At 37.4% G+C, this 26,633-nt stretch overlaps 1 protein-coding gene across 5 annotated transcripts in view; it reads left to right on the top strand.

Moving 5' to 3' along the window:
- The window catches only part of RYR2 (ryanodine receptor 2), a 644,030-nt gene that overhangs the window by 584,958 nt on the left and 32,439 nt on the right, over positions 1–26,633 (top strand). For 3 of the 5 annotated variants that reach the window (XM_075995501.1, XM_075995502.1, XM_075995505.1), the window contains 12 exons: positions 3,882–3,914; positions 5,113–5,193; positions 6,020–6,108; positions 7,763–7,891; positions 12,336–12,440; positions 14,919–15,000; positions 15,817–17,114; positions 17,908–17,975; positions 19,576–19,723; positions 22,568–22,654; positions 23,676–23,894; positions 25,347–25,477. In XM_075995501.1, coding sequence (XP_075851616.1) covers positions 3,882–3,914; positions 5,113–5,193; positions 6,020–6,108; positions 7,763–7,891; positions 12,336–12,440; positions 14,919–15,000; positions 15,817–17,114; positions 17,908–17,975; positions 19,576–19,723; positions 22,568–22,654; positions 23,676–23,894; positions 25,347–25,477 — 2,470 coding nt within the window. The remainder of the gene's footprint in view (positions 1–3,881; positions 3,915–5,112; positions 5,194–6,019; positions 6,109–7,762; positions 7,892–12,335; positions 12,441–14,918; positions 15,001–15,816; positions 17,115–17,907; positions 17,976–19,575; positions 19,724–22,567; positions 22,655–23,675; positions 23,895–25,346; positions 25,478–26,633) is intronic. The other 2 variants (XM_075995503.1, XM_075995504.1) reach the window with 1 other exon arrangement.

Below are 26,633 nucleotides of genomic sequence, written 5' to 3' on the forward strand. Positions count from 1 at the left end.
TTTCTCAGGAGTGCTACTGTACTAAGTAGAGATTGAGTCCCCAAAGATAGTGACCAGCATTATTTCCCTCACAGCAGTTGGGGAGCTCTGAGGTATGTCTACTGATAGATTGTAAGGAATTCTTCAGGCTAGACTTTTCATAATTACCAGGGGAGTAAGATAATTGGATTGTACTTTTGAAAACTGACTCAGAGGCAGCATTGTGTAAGATGAGTGTCACAGTCTGAAGGCAGGGACATCAGTCAGCATGTTGATGAACGGAATGAATGAAGGACAGTAAGAATTTCTGTGAGGATCATCACAGCTGAGAGGTTTAGGTTCTGGCTGCAAGAGAAACAATCTTTTAGAAAGATTTGAAAGCAGAAGGATTTTTTTTTCTTCCACGGCGACTTTAATTTGTTTAAGTAACAGAATGTACTTTAACTCTGTTATCCTGGGGACAAACCTAATTTATTTCACATAGTGGTCATTTCTGTTGTCATGGGATCTGAAATAGGAATGCATGGTGCACACTGCTGTCAGCTTGTCACCTCCATTAGAATAAATGCACTCAGTGGAATTTATAGATTAAGTAATTGTCATACCCACAACGTACTGAAATTCTGTGTTTTAGAAGTTTAGGTTATTTGACCTATGGCCTGACAGTACTGGAACTTTACCTTTATTCCTTTTGTACTTTGCAGATTTCAGAGCACTTTTAATTATCTGAACCATTTTGGTTTTCCCATCAGCCTTATGAAATAAAGTGGTCAGAAGATTGTTAATCTCCATAACAAAGGGATGAAACTAAGGCTCAGAACAGTGAAATGACTAAAGTCACATATCTAGAAATAGTTTTCTTTTGATTCTAAAATTGATGAAAACAAGTTCATAATAGCCATAACATATAGTATCTATAATGATTGTTAGTCAAAGATTTATTAGTTACTGGTGCTAACTTTACAAAATTTAGAAACTATGGCATATTGGATTCAGAAAGACCATATAATACTGAAATTATCTGTTTACTACCTGTCTTTTCTATTAGACTATAAAATTCTCCAGGTTAGAGACTGTGTTCACCTCACAAGGGGACTGGCATAGCAGAGACACTTAGTGCATGTTCATTGAAGTTCAACAGCTGTATGGCATTGGTTGACTTATAATAATTTCTGAGTTGTTTATGGAACTACAAAGTGGGATTACATTTAGCTAATTGACAGGATTATAATAAATCAGAAATGAGGTAATCCATCTAGCACAATGTCTAGCACATTAAAGTCACTCATTAAATGTTAACTGTAGATACATTTTTTTAAAATTTATTTTTTGTTAGTTGAATTGTGATATAATTAAAGCAACAGTCATATTTAAACAATCTAAGCAGTGATATTAAAATTACCCATATGAAATAAAACACCTGACCCTTCACTACTTAAAAATATCTTTAAGATTAATTCTTTAGTTTTGGCATTATACAAAATAGATATTTAAGTCCTCTCAAGATCAGTAATCAGAACAATTTCCTCTATGGCAGTGGGGTTCTTTTGAGCAACAATTAACAATAGACTACAGGGAATTTTTTGATGTGGCCTGTCGTATGCTTCATGATATACCCTTTTATTTTTGCACTATTATAGATATTGACCTGACAAGACCTTACAATAAAGAGAATGTCTTGGAGTCTATTTATCCTAAATCAATTATTTTTAAATGCATATTAGGTAGACTTTCTACTAACTTCATTGAATTTTTATTATTAATAATATAGTAATAACTATTAGTAATTGATTATAATTAATATGAATTATTAATAACTTATTAATAATCACTAACCATTAAACTAAGCTTTGCCTGAAGAATAGGCTGAGAACTTCAAGCTATGTCCATGGACATTCTAAGTAACCACGAGACACACTCCTACAGAGTTGTTCCATTGAATTTAAGGAGACCCTTACATACTTTTCTGTCAGTTGGATAAACCAATTATGAGTAGAACAGTAGCCTTTAAAAGTGTATTAATGGCCGGGCGCTGTGGCTCACGCCTGTAATCCTAGCTCTTGGGAGGCCGAGGCGGGCGGATTGCTCAAGGTCAGGAGTTCAAAACCAGCCTGAGCAAGAGCGAGACCCCGTCTCTAATATAAATAGAAAGAAATTAATTGGCCAACTGATATATATATATATAAAATTAGCCGGGCATGGTGGCGCATGCCTGTAGTCCCAGCTACTCGGGAGGCTGAGGCAGGAGGATCACTGGAGCCCAGGAGTTTGAGGTTGCTGTGAGCTAGGCTGACGCCACGGCACTCAATCTAGCCTGGACAACAAAGCGAGACTCTGTCTCAAAAAAAAAAAAAAAAAATATAAAAGTGTATTAACTTTATTAGATCTCTAAAATAGTCTTTACTGTTTCACTGTTAGCTTGAATATATAAAGTCTACCTAGATTATTGCCAAGCAAAAATTTATCATTTTGAGAACATTTTGGTCCATTAAAATCAAGATGGCTTTCAGAAAATATAAATGCAATTAACAAATATATTTAAATAACTATATTTCATCAGCTAGTTATGTTGTTCCCATTTTTATATGGTGTTATTGCCCCTGCACCTAATATATTAACCTTTTCACAATTTAGAAAAATGATAACAGATTATGAAGAGCAAGTGATATAGACAAGAGGGTACATGTTAGCCTCACTTTATAGATGAGAAAACTAAGGTGCAAAGAATGAACTCAGCAGCAGCAACAATATTGAAATAGCTCTCCCTTTATTACAGTATTAGAAATCTTAATCCTCTTATAAAAATGAAACCAAAAGAATGCCCTTCACAATATTTACATTGAGCCCTGATGCAGCAATTACAAATAATGTTTTAAGAACCTAAGAGCACTTTCAACTACATGTTACTCCATTTCGTTATTATTAATCTTAGTTTCCATTTTGCAATGGAATTTCTTTTGCATACATCACAAAACAGACTGTTGATCCTGTACCTTCTGCAGACATAAAGCCATCATCCGTCTCTGTTACTGTACCACTTATTTGCAGCATGGGCAATGGCAGCATTTTAATCAGACAGGAATGTGTTCATTAAGCAATAGCATCCCCATTTATACCTGGTATCACATGATGGTAAATGAAGGCTTGCCCTGTACCCTCCCTCACCCCCTTCACCTCCCTTCTCTTCCCATTGTTCTACTATATGCAGTGTGTCCTTATGTAAGTGGAGTTACTTGTATGTGTTTTGATATGCAGTCAAGAAAATACTGTGCATGCCAACAATAAACAAAACCTTATGTTATAAATCATGCATTGTGCAAAGCATTTTTAGGTACATAGGTAGACTGTCTAATATTCATGTCAGTGTTAACTTCCTTGAATACTTTGTAGTAAGGGTTATTTATTTCACACTGAATATATGAACATTGAAAGTATGTACATGGTTTATTTATTTGAGTTTTTGGGAAAAAAACATTGTATATGGGCTTGCAGGGAAAGAATCAATAAGTCTACATAATGAACTCATAATATTTTGATTTATATTCATTTTAAAAGACTCTTCTGATTAAAATGGCTCATGAAAATGATACTAAGTCTCCTCAATGAGGAGAGTTTAGTGTATTTGTTAGCCTAAAGTTCTTCCTTTCTTTCCTGCCGTTTCATGAGTTTAAACGCTGAGGAATGGACTTATCAGCCATGAATGGAGATTTAAAACAATGTGCTTTGAACACTTAAACTTGCCAGGTCTGATTTTTGTATACTTGGTGATTTTTAGCTTTGTCACCAAATTTCATAATCTTGTGGGCTAAAAGGGAACGAGTACAGTGATTTTATGTACTTTTTTTAATGTTTATATTAGTTTTCAAAATGGTTTTGCTTCCTAACCTTACCATTATGTGAAGCCTCTCACTTTGAAAGTCACAGACTGCGGACTGGTAAGTCCATCAGCTCTCTGTCATTATGATCATTCATAATTTTAGTTAAAGTAAACACATGATCATTGCATAGTTTTCTTTCTTAGCCCAAAGTATTTCCAGTCTGTGAAAAGTTATTATATTTTTGTAAATACATAAGTACATTCATTCACTGGCTACATTTTTTTTTTATCATTTTGCTTTCTAAACAAATTTAAATTCCAGAGCAGAGGATCATAATATTAAATAACTTTTTTTTCACTGACACTTTATGTTTTTAAAATCAACTTTCATTTGTGTGGTGCTGTTTTGTGTTTGTTTCCTTCGTTGTGTTTTTGCTTTCAAAGTAAATTGTGATCAAGATACATTTAAACTGAAATACAGGTAAACTGAGCCCTTTTGGTCTTCATCCTTGCCCCACAATTATTTTTTAGTGTTTGGTGATAGACACTAGCTTCCATGACTAGGAGATGCCCTTGTCATTTTTCTTTCTTAGGTTTAGCTACCAAAGTCTTTTTTGGTTTGATATTTAGAATTAAGCATGTTTACTAGTTCTTCTTCTGGAAGTAAAGCTCCAACCCGTCAAGTCTCTGTTTCAGATTCCAGAAGTCTCTCTTTTGTTCTTTATATGTATATATATATATATATATATATATATATAGTCAGTAGACAAGTGGATGAAAGAGCTAATTAAAACAAGTGAATAAATATTTTCTAGTGATTTACAGTTTTCACAAAAATTCTTTAATTTTTTTTAATAAGAGAAACTCCTGGCCCTGTTTTATGGATACATTGAATGCTTTGCATGGAATCATTTGGTCATACTCCAGGTACAAAGCAAATTTAACTTTAACATTTGAAGAGATGCAGAGATTATGTCTATACATACCTTCCCAAAAACAAGGAAAAAAAAAAAAAAAAAAAAGCAAGTCCAAGCCTTTAGGTTGTTTGTGAAATGTTGCCAAACCCATGCTGCTACTTTTAACAGAGAGAAATCTGAGTTTTAAAATTCAAATGTTCTTTGCTTACAAAGAAAAAGTACATCTATCTGCCAAGTGCATGATCTTATGAGCTTCAGATAGAAAAGTGGCTATGATTTGTGACTGTTCTGGTTCAGAACAATGCTAGATCAACATGCAAGCTGGACAGAGGTGGGGGTAGAAGGGGAGGGGCCCGCTGGGGTGTTTGGTAATGTCTGATCCCTCTGCACTTCCGGCAGGAGAGAAGGTTCTGCAGGACGACGAGTTCACCTGTGACCTCTTCCGATTCCTTCAGCTACTCTGTGAGGGGCACAACTCAGGTTTGTGAGTCCCCAGACCTTCTGATGATACCAAGGACTAAATGTTTTCAAGATGGTAACAACAGGGGCCTATTAGTTCTAATTATGCTTCATCCCTGGGGTCAACAAAGAGTTCTAGAGCATTGCTCTGCTTTGGGTGCTGGGCCATTTTATGTATTGCTTTGCTGCTTTCAGAGTCCTTGGCTAGGCATTTGGCTTGAATCTTAGCAATTATTCTTATGTCAGAGAAGACAAGTGATATATAAAAAATATTTAGATTTGGTAGATACCTATAGAGTCATAGATAGCTTCATTTCTTTTCTAACACGTCTCTTTACCTTGGAAGTGTACATACTTCATTGTATTACTAACATAATGTATTTCCAGTGGTTGTTTTTATAGCTAGCTCTCCACCAGACTGTGGACCTGTGAAGACAGAAGCTCTATCTTAATTTTTTCATTGTTTCCCCAACACCTTGCACTATACTGAGGAATAAACAATTACTGAATAAATAATCTCATTACTGTATCCCCCATATGGTGACCATTTTTAGTCATTCACATGCCCAGAGCTCTAGATCTAGGAATAAAGAAACAGGTGTTAACAACATCTTAGACAAAAATTGGTTAGAATATTGATATCTGTGGATCATCTAGATATGTTTTGGAGGTAATCCAAAATAATTAATGAATAATTAAAATATAAATTATTTCATGCTATCAGATAAAACACTCCCCTTAGCCACAATGATTTTTCTGTAGACAACATCATTTGTTTTGGAGTTATTAAAATAACTCATTGTAAACTTTTGTGTGAGCTTTAATAACTTTTTCTGTTGTTATATAGATTTCCAAAATTATTTGAGAACTCAGACTGGCAATAATACAACTGTCAACATAATCATCTCTACTGTGGACTACCTCCTGAGAGTTCAGGTACATTGCCTTCTGTATTAGTAACAAAGTAAAGGGGCTAGTTAGTTAAAATAATATGGCAGAGTTATTAAACTGACATGTTTTCATGTGTTTGGGTTTATGATTAAACAATTTTTTTGAGATATTTTTGTCTTTGATCACAATCTTTCAGGAATTCTTAGAGCAGAACCGCCACCATTCTCTCTGCCGCTGATCCTGACTTCTGCTTTCCTCATTACTGTCTTTCTATAAGTGGAAATTTTTTTCCCTTTATTTTTTAGCTTGATGGTATTTTAAAATCATTTTATCTTGTAAAGCACTTATATATTCTGCTCCTTCTTCTGTAGTTGATAAACTGGCAAAGAATATTTGAAACATTCTTTGGAGTAGGAGAGAAAACTTTCCAAATACTACCATACACTTAAATTTCATAGCTTAAAATGTGATTGTTTTGGCTGTCCAAATATTTGCATTAATTTTTTAAAATTCAGCTTAATATTAACATTCAAAATGTTAGTCAAACTGAATTGAAAGTGTAGGCCTCTCAAATAATGAGAGCCCCAAACAGCTCGTATTTCCCTCATTTTATTTACAAGACAAGCCAGGCTTGGGATTTTAAAAACTGTAAATTCAGACTTTCAGCTTCTTCTTTAATCTTTGAGTATGCGAAAGCACAAATTTATTATTATTTTTTTACTTAAAGCTTAATAGGGAGAGAAAAGTCCATTTTGAAGTGAATAGCATCGAGAAGTATTGCTGAAAACATACTTGTGATTTTTAAAATCATGTCTCAACCCAAAGGTAGTTCACATGCTGAGTTAAATTGTATTCTTCATTTAGCCAACTTAAATTCCTTTAAAATGTAGGTGATTACTGACAAGATCTTGTTGGTATTTATAAGCAGTCCAACCAGTTTCCTCAGGGGCAGCTACAAAAGCAAGGGCCATCCCGGAGTTCTCACTGGTGAAATGTTGTTGGCTTTGTTGGAGAAAAAGGAGGCCAGATGTCTGTAACCCCCCCAAAATTTTATTCCATGATTTATCTAATTTCTTTGCTTACATGGTAGATATCTAAATTTTCTCAGTGGATAAATATGCTCTAGTCTTAACGAATCCTCATGTTTATGAAGTTGATAGTCATCCGAGACAGAAATTAATTTTTAAAGCTAAGTTTTCTGCTTCTTGTCTTCTCTTCAGTTATTATTTGTATCTAGGGAATGGGTTGCCATATTGTATATTTAGGAAAATCATCAAAGAATGGTGTTTACTTCACAGATATTTTTGTTTGCTATCATATCTATTATTTAAAATACTTTGCTAAAGCTGGGCACAGCTCATACTTGTAATCCCAGCACTTTGGGAGGCCATGGTAGGAGGATTGCTTGAGGCCAGCAGTTCAAGACCAGACTGAGCAACATAGCAAGACCCCATATCTACAAAAAATAATAATAAAAAAAATTATCAAGGTGTGGTGGTGTATGCCTGCAGTTCCACCTCAATCACCTACCTAGGTGATTGAGGCCACAGTGAGCTATGATGACACTATTGCACTCTAGCTTGGGCAACAGAGCAAGACCTTGTCTAAAATAATTAATAAACAAAAAATAAAATACTTTTCTGACTTGATAGTCAGTGATAGCTTTAGAATGTAACTTAATAATATCTCTATTTTCCAGGAATCAATTAGCGACTTCTATTGGTATTACTCTGGGAAAGATGTTATTGATGAACAAGGACAACGGAATTTCTCGAAAGCTATCCAAGTAGCAAAACAAGTCTTTAACACTCTCACAGAGTATATTCAGGTAAATATTTCAACTCTTCTGCTATTTGAAGAATAAGAAGTAAAAAAAAGTCCACTGGTTAGCATTGAATTCCATAGAAAAATACAAAATGCCTGAAGTATTTTTCACACCTCTTGTTGACTCATTTCATTGTTTCTTCACCAATGACCACAATTAAAATATTAGGTTGAGATTTAAATTTATATGGAATGAAACTGCTTTGCCATGTGGCTGGGTGAGATATCATTAATTCCTCAGAGGCATGAACCATGATGTTGGCTCTGTTTATCTCCAGTATATTATATAATAATATATAATAATATGTTAGTATATTAAGTACTCAATAAATATTCAGGAAGTCAGGGAGAGAGAAAGCAAAGGCAGGAGAGAGGACAGAACATTAAACCACTCTTTATAGTATTTCAGAAAAAGTCAGGAAGAAGTTTCATAGAAACTTAATACGAAAGAGAATAGTGTTTAAAAACCTCATTATTGGGGGGAGGGATGTATGTGTATGTGTGTGTGTATTATAGATAAAATTCCAAATACCGTGGAGAATATTTCTTTTATTAAATATTCATTTGTTTTATATTCTCTTTAGGCTAAACTTCTAGTCTTAGCCTCATATTTTTTGAAGATTTTATAAAATTATGGTTTATTTTCAACCAGAAAAACTTTACTGTTTCCTAACAGGCCAGTTAGTCCTCTTTCCTTTCTGTCTTCTGTCTCAGTGGCCAGTGTCACCCTGAATCAGTCACTATGTAAGGATAAAACAGGAGGAACAAACTTACCATTGGCTTTGTTAGACCAAACATAATCTTGTGGGCAGAAGAAAGGCTAAATAAATAAAACAACAGCGGATTACATGCCCAGAGCCTAGCGTAGTTTCAGGTGTGAATGAATGACTCCTGGCCAAGCGAAGCTGACCAGGCATCCAGTACTGCAGAGGTGGGAGCATGTCTTCCAGACTCGCTCTCTCCTCTGCAGTCAGGGCCTTGGAAGGAGCCTGCTGTTTGTATCGTTTTATCCCTGGGTGAGGAAGAGGATTTTCATGTCAGCATTCCAAGTTGAAAAAATCACACTTGATGAATCTAATAACTTTTCTTTAAAATCAAATAAAAGTGAAAGCTTAAGTCACTTTTGGTCCATTCATATTCCCATTTCCTCGTCTCCCCTGGCTTCCATGATTGTCTTAGTGTTCTCCTCCATGCCTAGAATGACATTCAGCAAAACAACATTCGTGTGTACTGTCCTGATTAAAAAATAAGATTGACTGATGACGTTAGCAAGCCAGTGAATTTTGTAGAAACAGTTAATAAAATGGTTTCTGTATTCCAAACGAAATTTAAATGCTTTTTTAGGCAAGAGTGGGCATTTCTTGGTTCCTAAAATAAGTTAGATTCCTGAACTTATCTAAAGCTAGAAGCATCCATTGAGCTCTTCTTAAGTTTGTGCAAAACTCTTTATTAAGTGTTGTTATAGAATGCAGATTTCTAAATCAATCTTCAAAGGATATCAGAGAAATCGTATGGCTTCTTGTGCTCTGTTCATTTTAGTTTCTCTTGTTGATATGAATTTTTTATATAATAGTTTTTGAAGTATAGATTTTAATAAATATGTATTTTATTTTGGAACAATTTTAGATATTCAGAAAATTTCAGAGATAGTACCAAGAATTGTATATGTGATTCACTCAGCTTTCCCTAATGTAGACATTTTTATATAACCATGGTACATTTGTCAAAAATAAGAAATTAACATTGCCACATCCTATTAACTAAATTACAGGCGTTATTCTGATTTTACAAGTTTTCCCATTAAGGTGTCTTTTTTATTCCAGGATCCAGTCCAAGTTACCACATTGCATTTAGTGAAATGTATTTTCAAGAAGCTTGTCTTAGTGTCATATTTACTGATAAATATTAATACTATGAATAAAAGCTCATCATTAACGTCATGCTTATTTTATTTAAATTTTTTTTTTTTATTTCAAAATGTTTATAGCGGCACAATTCACACTCGCAAAGATGTAGAAACAGCCCAAGTGCCCATCAATACATGAGTGGGTAGTAGAGTTAACTCTTATCCAATTTAAAACTTCTCCTCAGCCTTCGCCCTGATTTTATGCTACAAAGGCTCAGGGGCAGGGTGGAGGCAGAGTCCCATCTGGACCTGGAAGGACCACTATCTGGGCTTCTCTACTCTCTCCTCCACAGTGTTCTTCTCTTTCTCCTTTTCCTCCTAGTTTGCCTGAGGCTTTCTCAAGGTTGGCTGCAGCTGTGGGAGGGCATGTAAAATCCCAGATTGCACCATGGAGCTATCCTGCTGGTGTGGCCTATTGTATTCCTTCTCTATTGAGGGAGTGAGCTTAGCCCTCTTTTTTTTATTCATTTCAACACATTATGGGGGTACAAATGTTTAAGTTACGTATACTGCCCTTGCCCCCCACCCTGAGTCAGAGCTTCAAGCATGTCTATCCTCCAGATAGTGCACACATCGCACTCATTATGTATGTATATACTCTTCCCCTCCTTCCCCCTCCCATCTGCCCTCCCATGCCCGATGAAGGTTATTCCTGCATGCACTTAGGTGTTGATCAAGCTTAGCCCTCTTAGTGTTCCAGTGCCTGGAAATGACTCTTTTCCCACCCAGTTTAAAGTTATTCCCACAAACCTAGTGCATCTTGTGGCTCCCATCCACCTTAGAATTGCATGACCATTTCATACAGTCTTGTTAGGAAGATTTCAGGTGGGGCAGGGTAGCTCCTTCCTGAGTAGCCCATATAAGAAACACATGTCTCTTTTTGTCACTTTCTGTCTATCTACACTTCTCATACCAGGCCTTATGCTACCCTACTTTGGGAGACAGAAGGCAAGCTCACCTGATGGTTCTCTTGAAACCTCCTTTCTCACTTGTTGGAATGGGAAATGGAAGTAGCCCCTCCTCCCCCACTGCAGGAAAGCTGGAAGGTGGAGATGTTCAGTACAGGGAGAGCTCTCTCCAAAGTCTCTCCCTTTTCACCTTCAACCCCTTTATCTCCTCAGGGTGGAAAGATCTAGCTTTAGTCACCCCTTTTGCAGGTATTGAGTCTAGCACCTTGCTTTTGTAATATGAAGTACTAGGCACTATGGCCTCCAGAGAAGCCGAAACAGGACAAAGTTCCATTTCCACATCTTGTCAGTATCTTCAATCCAGTCGTCTCATCCAATCATTTGTTTCTAGAGCAAAATCTGAAATGTGTTAATGTGATCTCTAATTTAAACTTATGATCAGTCATTTGTCTAAAGGAATGAATGAATTAGAAGTTAAGAACTATGTTTTATGCAACTTTTTTCTTTCTAAATAAAATCCCTGTCATTTATTTTCATGGTTGATGCAGATGTGTTTAAAAAACTGAATGATGGTAGTGTTTTCCTTGGGAGGTAGAAATAGAAATTGTCTCCATCAAAACATTCTACGTACGTGCTATAACACATACTCTCTAGTGGCAAATAAAGATCACTTTAGAAGTGTAAGCTAAGAGAGCGATGTGTTAAAAGATAAACTTAGGCATACTAAAATTTTAATGAGTTTATTTGAACATTCAACTATTCATGAATTTGGCAGTGCCAGAATGCAAGTGGTTCAGCACCCCACCAAGGGAGCAGAAGAGGATACTTTCATAAAGTGTTCCTGGAAGTGTGTCAAAAAATTTTGATTCGTTAAAATGGAAAGCCCCTAGTTAGAGGTTAATTAGCAGTGACTGGTAAAGTCTCTAGTTAGAAGGTTTCTCATTGGTTAGGGTTAAGTTTACATTGACTTGAGCTTTGGTTTGCTTATGGAGGAACCCAAGGCACTGGAGCCCTCACAGTCTAATGGCCTCCCAGTTAATTATTTTAACAGGTTCAATCGTCTTGGATTCTTGATTCATGAAATTAATAACCGACTTTTAAAATAACCTTTTAAAAGTCTCAGTGGTTTGTACCATTTGTAAAACAGATGTATTATTAAGAAAACATTGAAGAGGAATTTTTTTTCTTTATATGAACGCTTTATCCAGGTCACTAATTAAGAATGAGAGGTAACTTGCCTCTCATCTCAAGCATAATCTCAATATTCTTTCCAACACAGGATGGTGATGACTAGTTGGTTTGACTTAACAACCAAAAAACCTGCACCTTACTCTTTTCCTCTAAATAGAAGAGATCAAAGCCAGACAAAAATGAAATGATTCACAGCATGTAAAAAATCTCTGAGAAATGTTGTCTGGGGATTCATTAACCATTTCAAAGAAGAACGTGCTTGTCTCTTAAGGACACCGCAATCATCATTGCATCTTTTTCTTTTACTTCGGGTTCCTATCTTTTTTGAGATAACCTGTTGGCAATAAGATATGTAAACACCAAGTCAATTTTGGCCCTGTTATTGCAAAGTTTATTTTGACAGATAAATGATCAAGAGTGAATACTGTTTGTTTGCACTCCAGGGTCCTTGCACTGGTAACCAACAAAGCTTGGCGCACAGCAGGCTGTGGGATGCAGTGGTGGGCTTTCTCCATGTATTTGCCCACATGCAGATGAAGCTGTCTCAGGTAAACGAACCACCTTCTGCTATTCCTGCTTGACACACCGGATACTGTGCTCATTGGCAAACTAAACATGCTTTCTTATGTTAGAACATTATCTTTTTTACCTGTTTTACTCTACATTAACAATTTTTTTTTAAATAAAAATACTTTATGCAAGCTGAAAATAGATGGGAGTTATTGTTTGGGTTCGAGAACAAAGGATATTAAGAAATTAAATGTTATGGAAAAATAGAACATTAGAGTCCACAAATATTATACATTTCACAATCCTCATGGATGTGCTTCCTGGAAATTACTCTCTGGAATTTTCCTCCCCCTAAGAGAGCATTGAAATGGGATTTTTGACCCGTTAGAAATCTCTTGTTAAAGAGAGACAGTTTTTTAGAGGGTCATAAACAAGAAGCTATTCTCAGCAGGGTGATATTAACCCACTACCAGGAAATTTAGCTTCATGAAAGGCAGAGAATAGCTATAAGGATAAGCAAATAAAGGCTAAGCAGATTTTCTGCCATGTTTTAATGATAACCTGAGAGTGCCTGTTGAAAATGTCAGCTTGGTGTTTTCTCACTACTGTATCTGTCTCACTTGAAACCAAAAGGTACATGAATGGAAAAGTTCTTAATAAAAATCTTGAGTAAACATGTCCCTTTGGTGCAGCGAATTTTGATGGTGTATTCTGAGATCTGAGATATCCGTCAGAGCCTGGGTATTTGCCCAGCAGTCAGGTAGAAGAAAGAATGCTACATTTAAAGACAGAATATTGCCATTCCAATTCCCAAGTTGTCATTCCTTGTCCCATGAGTGTGGGCCAGTTCCCTCTTCCCCTCTTCCCGGAGGCCCTGTTTCCTCTGCAGTAAAGTGAGGCTACTCAAGCCCGTGGCCTGGCCTACCAGCAGGAGCGTACTATCTAAGGTAAACAAAGCTAGATGCTAGTTAAAGTGGTAAGGACAGATTTTAATCAGTAATAACTATTGCAGCAGGGGAAAGAGTCCAGCGTGAACTGACCTCAACTTTGTGCAGAAGTGACTGGGCATTTTAAAGGGAGAACGAAGGAAGGGTTAGAGAGCAGGTGAGAAGGACCTCAGCAGAGTCAGGGAAGTGAAAAATTACAAAGTTTTCATTGGTATAAACACGATTAGGTCAGCTATGTCTGCTAGCTGGCAATAATCAAAGTTCGGGTTCTGCCCTCCTCTAGAGACTGGGAGACAGAGGTCTTATTCTCAGGTGTTGTCTGGAATAGTAAATTTTTTGGCAGCCTTGAGTTTTCCCAGTTATGTGCTTTAAAGGTCATCCCAGGGATGCAGCCTCGAGCTGTTAGAAACTGCATTCACGTTTGTTCAGGTCTTTATAGAGCAAGGTTGTGGCCTAGTTGAGAAGAGGGCTCGGAGGAGCCTGGTGAGAGTGTGGTCAAAGACAGAATGTTTGTCCATATCTAGGTACTGTTGGTGACTTCAGCCACATATGGAAATTTCATTATTTGTTCATCTAATCACTACTGACATTTTAGTAAGGAAAAGAAACCAACATGAACCAGATTTATATATACTCATAAGAGTTCTCGTTCTAATGTATTTCCATCATATTTTTTACATGGAGTGCTACCCAGCAGTTGTTCATGGTTTATAGACGGTTACATGGTAACAGCTATTTGGGAAGAAAAAGCCCCATCCTTTCAGCAGTGTGGAAATTTAGCTTCATATCAATAAAATGATACCTTGTACAATTGTTTTTTTAAAAAAGGGTGGTTTAAGTAAAAAGAAAATATTTCATGAAATGCAAGGTTGTTGTATAGACATTAATAGGACCCGTATTTCCAGGCACTGGATCTAAGCATGGTGATGTTTACACACAACATGTCTATGTAAAAGAATTATTTTTTTTTTTCAGGTAAAATAACAAAAACAAAAAACCCAGAAAATTTTAGCCAGAGAAATGTTAGAAAGCTAAGTGAAACCGGTCAATAAAATACATTGTACAATATTGGTATAGGTAATATTTTTGTGCATTTTTAGTTAGACTTATAGAAGGTAAGTTTATCTCATATGTTACTTATATTCCTATTTTTTTCCTAGAATAAGTTGATATTTACATAATATATAGTAACTTTATGTAAGAAGTTAGAAAAAAATGCTGTCTTTTCAAGTAAAAGAAACATGTCAAATGTGCACAAGCATCTGGATCTTGCCTGGCATTGGAGAATCCACCCTTGTGTTAGTTCGTCTGTATTCTTGTTAGATATGTTCATTGTCCTTGCAAATACTGTAATGAACATGAGTCGAAATAAATAGTAAATACTCTTTAATTCTGAAGGATATCTGTTTTCGGTAAGCTGCATACTTACATTTGGCCTTTCTTTAGTTCTGTAATGCTTTAAAGTGCTTACTAGTGGCAGGGCAATCACCTCTTTGTGAGAATAAATGTGATGTTCTTACTACATACTTTTCTCATATTATCTCAAATGCAATATGCTAATATTTTTAGGATTCCAGTCAAATTGAGCTGTTAAAAGAATTAATGGATCTCCAGAAGGATATGGTGGTCATGTTGCTGTCCATGTTAGAAGGTAGTTTTGATTTATACTTTCAAGTTTTTTTCTTTATTTTTTGCTTTTAAAGATCAATATGTGCTTATTAATTTACAGAGTTAGCATGCAGCAAAGAATAAAATAATACTAAGATGTGATAAATACCTTGGATTTATTGCCAGCTTTATTGTTCTTTTTTTCAAGTTAGTTTTTTTTTTTTTTTAACAAAAAGGGAAGCTGGGTGTGGTAGCTCACACCTATAATCCTAGCACTTTGGGAGGCTGAGGTAGGAGGATCACTGGAGCCCAGGAGTCTGAGGTTGCAGTGAGCTATGATGAATCCACTGTACTCTAGCCCGGGGAATGGAGTGGGACCTCATCTCAGAAAAAATAGAAATAAAAACATACCTGCATTATAGACATATGAGCATCAAATAAAATATTGTCTATGATAGTGATTTTTTCAACCCTACAGCATTGTGCACATGTGCATTTTTAATATGAGACTGGATTTCAGTTTATGGCTGTTTGCCCAATTTTCTTTATCTAAAACATGTTGCTTCTTTGATTAATTTGAGGAAAATGAAGTCAACTTTTGTTCAAATATTGTTTTATGTGTGTCAGTCTTACAATTACTTTGTAAGTATGATTCTGCATGTGTTTCATAATCACATTTTAAAACTATAGTTTACAAATAATTCTCCGTATCTTTTCCTGGGACTTCATGCCTGGGGGGATGAACAAGGAGATATTCTCGATTCAGATATGATAGAAGATATATAGTGTTATTTTCTTTATAGATACTAGTTTTGTCGAGAAGCTTTATTTAAAACAAATGCAATTGCTTCACCACCAGGTAACGTTGTTAATGGAACAATCGGCAAACAGATGGTTGATATGCTTGTGGAATCCTCCAACAATGTGGAGATGATTCTCAAATTTTTTGACATGTTCTTAAAACTAAAGGATTTGACATCTTCTGATGCGTTTAAAGAATACGACCCTGATGGCAAGGGAGTCATCTCCAAGAGGGACTTCCACAAAGCAATGGAGAGCCACAAGCACTACACACAGTCAGAAACCGAGTTCCTCCTGTCTTGCGCGGAGACCGATGAGAGCGAAACGCTCGACTATGAAGAGTTTGTGAAGCGGTTCCACGAGCCTGCGAAGGACATCAGCTTCAACGTCGCTGTGCTTCTGACAAACCTTTCCGAGCACATGCCCAACGACACCCGGCTGCAGACTTTCCTGGAGTTGGCGGAGAGCGTGCTGAACTACTTCCAGCCCTTTCTGGGCCGCATCGAGATCATGGGAAGCGCCAAACGCATCGAGAGGGTTTATTTTGAAATCAGCGAGTCCAGCCGAACCCAGTGGGAGAAGCCCCAGGTCAAAGAGTCCAAGAGGCAGTTCATATTCGACGTGGTCAACGAGGGCGGAGAGAAGGAGAAGATGGAGCTCTTCGTCAACTTCTGCGAGGACACCATCTTCGAAATGCAGCTGGCGGCCCAGATCTCCGAGTCGGATTTGAACGAGAGGTCGGCGAACAAAGAGGAAAGTGAGAAGGAGAGGCCGGAAGAGCAGGGGCCGAGAATGGGTTTCTTCTCCATCCTGACGGTCACGTCGGCCCTGCTCGCCCTCAGGTACAATGTCCTCACCCTTATTCGGATGCTCAGTCTAAAGAGCCTGAAGAAACAGATGAAGAAAATGAAGAAGATGACCGTGAAAGACATGGTCACGGCCTTCTTCTCATCCTACTGGAGTATTCTCATGACCCTCTTGCACTTTGTGGCCAGCGTTTTCAGAGGCTTCTTCCGTATCGTTTGTAGCCTGCTGCTGGGGGCAAGCTTGGTGGAGGGGGCCAAAAAGATCCGAGTCGCGGAACTGCTGGCCAACATGCCAGACCCCACTCAGGACGAGGTGAGGGGAGACGGGGAGGAGGGAGAGAGGAAGCCCATGGAAGCCGCCCTGCCTTCCGAAGATCTGGCGGACTTAAAGGAACTGACAGAGGAAAGTGACCTTCTTTCCGACATATTTGGCTTGGATCTGAAGAGAGAAGGAGGGCAGTACAAACTAATCCCTCACAATCCAAATGCCGGCCTTAGTGACCTGATGAGCAGCCCAGCCCCCGTCCCTGAGGTGCAAGAAAAATTTCAAGTGAGTTTTCTCTAAGTGACAGCAGAGTTCTTTCCAGAATTCTGGCGGGTACAATAAATGAACGTTAGACCAGGTGGCATGCTAGCGCCAGAGCGATATTAAATACGTGACTCGAATTTCCAAAGGGAAATATGCTTTTTGGTAGACAAAGCTAGCCTTTTCAAGGTTCTTTACAAGTTATTAAATTCTCTTAAACTATGACAGTGTAAGCTTAATGACATTAGTCAGTGGAGCCATCATTCCATCCACAAATAGTTCATGAGTATTTACCACGTATCTGATAATACTGGGTATCATGGGGAATTAAAAGGTAAGATGTAGTCGCTGCTTTCAAATTGCCTTAAACCATTTATTAGAGACAAAAAACTAACACACATGAAGAAACTAGAAAGCGATTAAGTGTTAAATAGTATAGGCAGTACACAGCAGGGGTTGCTATTTTCAGAAAATGGAAACGCCAGTACGGTTTAAGGTAGTTAGATGACAGGTGGGACCTAAATTGTCATTGAAGGAGGAGTAAGGTTTGAGTAGGTAGACAAGGTAAAGAAGGGTATTTCTGAAATGAGAAAAGGAAGTGGGAGGAGCCCAAAAGTCCCTTCCTCTCACTGGGACAGAAGGGAGGTGTGCCAAGGAAGGGGGAGGTGTTTGGGCCCGTAGACTGAGAAGCACACGTGGCACTTCTGTCTCAGTGTAGGCAAGGGGTTACGGTTTGACACATGGTCATATGGCTTCCCAAACTCTTTCAGAGGTGATTTGTCATCCTGCTTTTCTTTTCCCCATTGGCCCATTCAAGGAACAGAAGGCAAAAGATGAAGAGAAAGAAGAAAAAGAAGAAACCAAATCTGAGCCCGAAAAAGCCGAGTATGTATAATTTCATGTTTCAATCAGTCCCTTTTTCTGACACTCTCTTTTCAGGAGCTATAAGGGAGAATCTTACATTGCAAAGGGGCCTCATGATGAAATCTGCCATCTCGGTGGAGAGGCTCTGATGGCCAGGACCTCGGGCCCTGGGCAGGCAGCAGTGTGGACACTCCCCCACCGGCCATGCCAGTCTTTTTTCCTCCTTGTTGCATAAGAATTCCCCTTGCATGATTCTGTCAGCAGAAAAGACTCCAGCGATTCCATGCAAGTTCCCCATAAGAGGACTGATGGCTGCAGTTCTGTCTTTAAAATCATGCGTGTATTCCTGTCCTTTTAAAGAAGGGCGGAAGCAAACGTTGCAGATGCACTTGCACAGAATCCTGTGGAGTGATGTTCCTCAAAGGCTAGTCCCTGGGCCCCACCACAGAGATCCTGACGCAGCAGGTCTGGGATGGGGCCCAGGAATCTTCATTTGCACCAACACACCTGGTGCTGTGGAGCACAATTATAAATGCAGCAGTAAAAATAAAGAGCCGGATCTGAGGCAGTGAAAATGTATAACTCCCTCTTAATGTCGGGTTTTTGTTACAAATCGAAGCCTACATCTTTTCCCACATTTATGTAGTTTTATATGCACATTTTGAAAAATTGAGGAAAGAAATAAAAATTTTAGGTGCCTATAATGCTGCTAATCTCACATAGCATTTTATTTTTCTCCCCGTTCTATTGTTTTCTTTGGCCTATTTTCATTGTGTGTTCTTTGCAGTTATCACTATTCATTGTCATAGATCTTACACTGTTGAGTCAATTGTAAAAATGACCACATAAAGGACCATTAGGATAAAAAATAGGTGTATGGAACTGGGCACGGCAGGCAGTTCGCTGGCAATTCTTTAATGTTACAAATAATGTTAGATATACCTTATGTGGGTTAAGGTTAAGTTTAGCTTATATATGTGTGGGTTATGTATGTTACTTTAATGAAGGATTGACATTTTGCATCTAGAGGGTATCAAATGTCACTGCTTCCATTTCCATTATTGGCTAGAATTAATATAACTTTAATACAATTAATTAAATTAGATTTTATTTAAGTAATAAAACTAAAATTAATATATGCCAATATATAAGTATATAGATATACTTTATACATGTGAATAACCAAGTGTATAGGCCTCTGATTTTAAATCTTAATGGCCAGACAGTGTTCAAAATTGAACATTAAAATCATAATGTAAAAATAAAGTATGTTAGAAAGTCACAGCAAAAGAAAAAGTCTTCATTGTTATTCTCATTTTCAATTAAATGTTTTTATTGCACAATTGGAAGGGAATATGACACATAGATAGAAAGATTCTTCAAGACTATAAAATGTCTTCTAAATTTGAATGTCACAGAATTATCCATCTATAGGGGGCTGTGAACAGCAGGAAATCCTACCCCTCATCCTAAATTTAGATTATCATTCATTGGGAGAGAAATCAATTTTCAAAGACTATACTGTGATCTAAAATATTTGTTCACTTGCATATTTTTGTACAACGCCTATTTAGTTCTTTAGTTCCAGGATAGCTTATCTGCCATTCCTTTATTTTCCCAGGGGAGAAGATGGAGAAAAAGAAGAGAAAGCCAAAGAAGACAAGGCAAAACAAAAGTCGAGGCAGCTCCACACCCACAGATACGGAGAACCAGAAGTTCCAGAGTCTGCGTTCTGGAAGAAAATCATAGCATATCAGCAGAAACTTCTAGTAAGATGTTTCAGAATGAATATTGTTACTGATATTGTGTGAGACCATAATAATTCAGCTCAGTAAATATTTATTGCCCTTGTCTTGGGCAGCAGTAAGGGAACCAGTTTAGTCTTACACATATGTTTTATTTAATCACCATAGTTTGTTTATTTTTTATAGGGAATGCCTTTGGTCCAGTGATCCCTGTTGTCAAACCCGAACCCATTCGTGTTACCTGAAACTCATCAATTTGGTAACTGCTATAGCAGTATAGCACTCCCAGTGTCTTCCCACAAAGATATTAGGACAAGTAGTAAATAGGAGACTACAATTGATAAAGCAAAACATGCCTCCTGGAGGTACAAGTAATTCTTACTAATGTTCCAGAACTGGATTACTCAGTATTTCTATAATATCACCTTTTTATTTAAAAATCCAATGATAAATATACTAACTCAATGAGCCACCTTTGATGATGAGGTCTATTCAAAATTACCCTTCTCATAGAGAAAAAGAAAAGAAAAATGAGAGAATGAAAAGAGATGTTAGTTCTTTATGTAGCATCCTATACATTTTGCAGAAGTGTTCCCCAGATTGCTAAAATGCGTATTCCTATTTGGAAAACAAGGAAAAAGATATAGTTCTCTATCTCGGTTCATATTCATATTATAATTGATTGATTGATTGATTGATTGATTGATTGATTGAGATGGGGTCTCATTACTCAGGCTGGTCTTGAACTCCTGGCCTCCCACCTCAACCTCCTGAGTAGCTGGGATTACAGGTGCGAGTCACTGCACCTAGCCATATTGGAATTCTTAAAAATCTTCTTTGAAAGGCTTTTTTATAAATATGTGTGTATGTGTATATAATATTATATATGTAATTTCTTTAAAGGAGGAAAAGGATAGGAGATGAATGTGTAGAATAACCTACAAGAGGTGCTAATAATATCAGAACTAAAAATTAGGAACAGAACCCCTCATAATAAAGCCATTTGTAAGGCAAGCAAAGTCATATTTAGTATTTTATACTTCTTGAGAAATCAAAAATAAACAATTGAGAAACTTAGTGTACTCTACAGTTTCACTTATCAGGGAACTGGATTGTCCTCAGTAATTATATATTCTACATGCTTATTTATAAACATGTAAGTATATTATGTATTTCATATAATATATGCAAATATATTTTAATTAATAGTTTTATCTATGTTTCCTTAAACCATCTTGTATTTTTCCCATATTGTTTAATAGAAAGCACAGTGAACATGAGCGGGGTGTGGTGGTGTGTGCCTGTAGGCCCATCTACTTAGGAGGCTGAGGTGGGAGAATCCCTTGAGCCCTAGAGTTCGAGGTTGCAGTGAGTTATGATCATGCCACTGCACTCTAGCCTGGGCAACAGAGTGAAAGACCTTATCTCAAATAAAACATAAAAATCCCATCTTTGGCTGTGTGCAATGTCTCACGCCTGTAATCCTAGGACTCTGGGAGGCTGAGGCGGGAGGATTGTTTGAGGTCAGGGGTTCCAGACCAGACTGAGCAAAAATGAGACCCCATCTCTACCAAAAATAGAAAAAATTAGCCAGGCATAGCAGTGTGTACCTATAGTCCCAGCTCCTTGGAAGGCTCAGGCAGGAGGATCACTTGAACCTAGGAGTTTGAGGCTGCAGTGAGCTATGATGATGCCACTGCATTCTTCAGGTAATAGAGCAAGACTCTAGAAACAAAAAAACAAAACACACTGAACATAAATGTTTTGTAGATAACTCTGTCTGGATAATTGATTTGATATGCCATGGTGGTTTCCATGGCTACAGGTATAGTTCTATTCTAGATGTTTTAGAGGGTAAATGGGCTTCACAGTACCCTGCAGTAGAACTGGTGGATTCCTGAAAAATATGTTTAACTATAGTTGTAAAAAACAAGCAGTAGGCTCTTCTTCCAGCCCTCTCTGTCAGGGTTCACACGTTCTCTCTGTACAGCCTCCATTTTCCTGCTTCCCTTTGCAGTCTGACTCACCCATTTGCATGCTCAAGACTGATGATGGCCACGTCAGGCCAGCACAGGTCTCTTGTCCCCCAGGTCTCGGTGACCTCCCAGCTCAGATGACCAGGGTTAGCTAACTCTGCCTCTGTGACCCAGGCCTGCCTTCCAAGGAGAACCAATGTGGCTGAACCAGTTTGGGTGTGGTGCCATCCTTGGTCTAGTAAGGTGTGGCAGCAAAGACAGGGTCCCGGGTGGAAAAATCACCCCAACAATGGTGGGTGTGTACAGGGAGGGGGCTATCATTTTTAGGTGTTACCATTTTGATATGGCTTGCGATACTAAAGCCCCTGGCATATGTATCTACTTGTATTCCTTGTAGACATCTCCTACTTAATATTAACACAGTGCTTTATTTCTAGCATAGTTTATGTCATTAAACTCAGGGCCTCTGTTCTTATTGCTCCCCTCTGTGACATACTTTTCCCCCAGATGTTCACTTGACTTGCTCCCCTACTGCCCTCAGGCCTCTCTGATCAAATGTCACCTCTTGAGATAAACCTTGCCTGACCAACACCATGTAAAATAGCACCTCATCCCCTAAGCTCTTGACCTGATGTGTTTTTCTTTATAGCATTTAGCATTCCCTGCAGTTATGTTTTTTATTTGTGGGTATGCATTTTTATTCTTTGCCTCCTCCATAGTGGCAGAAATGTTCTCCTTCACTGTTAGGTCTGCGGCGCCAAGAATGGCGTATGATACATAGTAGGCTTGCGATCCATAGTGTGGGGTAAATGTATGAATGCTTTGTTTAAATTGTCTGCAAATTTCAAGTCTCGTGATTCAGTGACCTTGTCATAATTTTTTTCACCTTCAGAACTATTTTGCTCGCAACTTTTACAACATGAGAATGTTAGCCTTATTTGTTGCATTTGCAATCAATTTCATCTTGCTCTTCTATAAGGTATGTATATCTTAGTGTTTTAATAACCAGTATAAAACTGCATATAGACTAAAATGAATATAAATATTTCACAGGTCTACCAGTGTAGTGGTCCCCAACCTTTTTGGTATCAGAGACTGGTTTCATCGAAGATAATTTTTCAACGGGCGCGGTGGGGGTGCATGGGATGGTTTCAGGATGATTCAAACACATTAATTATGTACTTTATTTCTATTATTACATTGTCATATATAATGAAATAATTATACAACTCACCATAATGCAGAAATCAGTGGGAGCCCTGAGCTTGTTTCCCTGCAACTAGACAGTCCCATCTAGGGGTGATGGGAGACAGTGACTGATCTGACAGGAGGCAGAGCTCAGGTTGTAATGCGAGTGATGGGGAGCAGCTGTAAATACAGATGAAGCTTTGTTGACTCTTGCCTGCCACTCACCTTCTGCTGTGCGGCCCAGTTCCTAACAGGCCACAGATGGTACTGGTCCATGGCGTTGGGGACCACAGTACTAGTGAACACATCCAAACCTATTGTAAAATACATTTTAATGAAAAATAACCTGAGCATGCACATCACTATTATCTAGGGGGGCAAGATAGATTTATTCTTTGGAACTAATGAGAAATGCCCCAAATGAAAAGCATTTGATTTGGAGGAGTGTTTACCCACAGTATGCCTAGGCTAATTTAGCTGAATATCTTACTTGTTACTATATGTGGGTGTGGTACACCTGTATTATATTAAATTCTTTTGATAACTGAGAAGACAGCTTAGCTATCTAATTTTTTCTGCATGCATTGGAATGCTCATAACTTTTGGTTGGATTAGAATGAATTTAAAAGTGTGTTCATCATTTGCCTTTGGTTTTTGAAAAGCTGTCTTTTTAGCCTTTGGAGTTAGTCCTTTCATAATGCAATGAATTCACATCCAACTATTTGCTAAAAAGGCTGTGTTTCCCTTGTTTTCTGTTTGCAATGACGTCCTAGATGCAGCAAACTGACTGTGCTTTTAATGGTTTGAATCAGGTCTCCACTTCTTCTGTGGTTGAAGGAAAGGAGCTCCCCACTCGTAGTTCAAGTGAAAATGCCAAAGTTACCAGCCTGGACAGCAGCTCCCATAGAATCATCGCAGTTCATTATGTGCTGGAGGAGAGCAGTGGCTACATGGAGCCCACGTTGCGTATCTTAGCTATTCTCCACACGGTCATTTCTTTCTTCTGCATCATTGGATACTACTGCTTGAAAGTAAGATAGTAAGGCACCAAGGTCTGTGAGTGTCCATGTGTGTGTGTCTGTTGCAGGTTGGACTTTCTGGGGAAGCAGATTCTAAGATGGAAATTTCACGCATGAAATTTATTAGGGAATGCTCTGTGAATCAACATCTGTGGGACAAGTGGAGAAAGCAGGATGGGGCAGAGGGAGAAGTTGTTCTATGGTGCAGACACAGTCTCTGAAGCTGGGATGCTCTTTCAGGGTTGTCCTGGCCTCTGCATTGGGGCCTGGCCTTTCTGTATCTACATTGACTAGATATAGTCATCTATCTAGACAGCCTTGGGCTGTCTCATTGTAGCTTCCTTTCATATATTGATAATTATTCCCATAGTGGACAATTCCACCTATATCCTGACCCTACAGAAGCGTGCTCCCCCACCTGCTCTGTCTCATAGTGATGCAGTGGTGCTCCATTGTATTAGCACTTAGAGCAATACGTTGCATCAAATCTACGAGTCATTTTGATTGTTCTGTTGTTAGGTATCTGTTGCCATCCTTGGCAGAAATACCTCACAGTTTGTCACACTTCACCCAGAAAACAATGTTGCTTTATCTGTAGAGTCCTGCCAAAGGAGCAGTATGATTTGGTGACTAGAACCCAAGATAGTCTCCCCAAGTGCTCAGGGCTGCCTGTTACATGTGTAAACCTCTTTATCTTTTCCTAGCAAGAAGCCTTTTCACTGTAATGCCTTTATTTCACCGAACTCTGCCTCTGGTTATAAAGCTTCCAGACGGCACTTAAAAAACCAGGGCCCAGAGTAAAAGACTAGAATGTAAAGTGTTCTTCAGAAACTCCTTCCCTCTTTTTTATTCCCTTGTTTTGTGGGGGTGAATATTCTTGAATAGTTGTAGAATATCTGCATGTTTCTTCTATGTGTGCCTTGTGTAAAGTCTGTCTCTATGAAAAGAGAATCAATATGTTCTGGACATATTCTGGCAAACTGACAAAGATTTTTGCTGATGTTGAAATGAAAATTTATCTCAAAATAGCATGTGGACATTCTGAGCATAGAATTATTAAGGAGTTCTCAAGTAAAACTCATTAGTTTAGTAGCATGCATTTTAGAACATTGGTAAGATTGCTAAATTTTATTATATCTATTTATGTTAAGATATTTATATGTAAAAGGAGAACAATTTTCTTTTTAGTATTTAAAAACGATTTCATTAGTGTAATTATCTATAAACCCCTGTGTGTTTAAAAATGTATGTGTATAAATAATATTGATTATATCCTCTGTATTTCTGAAACCTCCTAGATGCTTATTTTTGCTTGAATATAACTGATTCATATTCACGCAATTTATACCTTCCTAGAAGTACATGGGAAATATTTCTTTCCAAAAGCTGTTTTGTAAAGATAGTGACCACAGGAGATACCAGTAAATTTAAACTAATTTTAACACATTTATTTTTCATCTGTAGGTCCCATTGGTTATTTTTAAGCGAGAAAAGGAAGTAGCACGGAAATTGGAATTTGATGGGCTTTATATTACAGAACAGCCTTCGGAAGATGATATTAAAGGCCAGTGGGATAGACTCGTAATCAACACACAGTGAGTAAAAAATTATATGAGACATTTCTGTGCTCAGAAATTTCAAGACATAAAAATACTTTCCTGAAGTTCCTGTAGATTTGTCAAAAGTTTAGCAGAGGTGAATAGTTACATATTCAGCCCAGGAAATGAAAAGACTAAGCACCGTCAGCCTCCTAATGGATGCTCTCAGTTTTTGCCCTCTGTGTTCTGAATTCTTTAATCAAAAATGGCTTTGAGTTCATTTCCACAGCACTGACGGAACTTCACATTCATTACTCGGTGTTCAGGGAAGCGTATAGCAGGAGGTACATAACCTACAGTGCAGGGTTATCTCATCCAAAAGCAGAGGAAGCAAAAAATTATTTATTAAGGAAAGAGTTGTAGCATTGAAGGCAAAAATATTGAATTTCACACTTTTAATATATTTGAGTTATAAACTTTTCCTTGGTACCATCAAGCAGCCTAGCATAAAACTAGCTAAATGTTATGACATGATGTAAAATGTCAGACAGAAACAAATACTTTTTCTATCCAGTGATTATTTAGTCTTGTGGGTTCAAGATCCAAACAACTAGCTGCTGTTCCAGCTATAAATCCATCACAAAAGTGTAATTTTCCACTATAAAAATATTAATGATACAATATTTTTTAAAGAGTTTATATTTACTATTTGAGAGTAAAATATAGTTTCTTATTGTCATTAATTTTGCTTGTTATTAAAAGGTTATCATTTCTAATAGGTTTGAATTTTCAAATGGGGATGACTTATTTATAAATTTTACATGTTTACTCTAATTACTAAATGTTTTGTTTAGCAATTCTACCCATTAATACTAAGTCTAATCAAGTCAGTCTCTTTAAGTAAACTCTATATATTAGTCAAGGTGCCAGAGTTATGGTTCAGTGCCATGCTCAAAGTTTCTTTGGGGATAACTGGTTGAAAGAAGATTTTTTTCTTCATAGGAAAAAAATGACAGTTTTCTGGATGCTTTAATTTTTAATTGACAAACAAATCTATGTATTGGTATGGTATAAACCAATAAGAAATACAGTAATACTTATTAATATAGTTATTCTCCATTAAAATATCAGCTTATTATCTTTGTGTGTGATTTACTTGCATATATACATATATATTAATATTTAAAATAATATTCAAGGTGCTTATAATGTA

The sequence above is a fragment of the Microcebus murinus genome, chromosome 19 (genome assembly GCF_040939455.1).
Source record: "Microcebus murinus isolate Inina chromosome 19, M.murinus_Inina_mat1.0, whole genome shotgun sequence".
Taxonomy (NCBI): Eukaryota; Metazoa; Chordata; class Mammalia; order Primates; family Cheirogaleidae; genus Microcebus; species Microcebus murinus.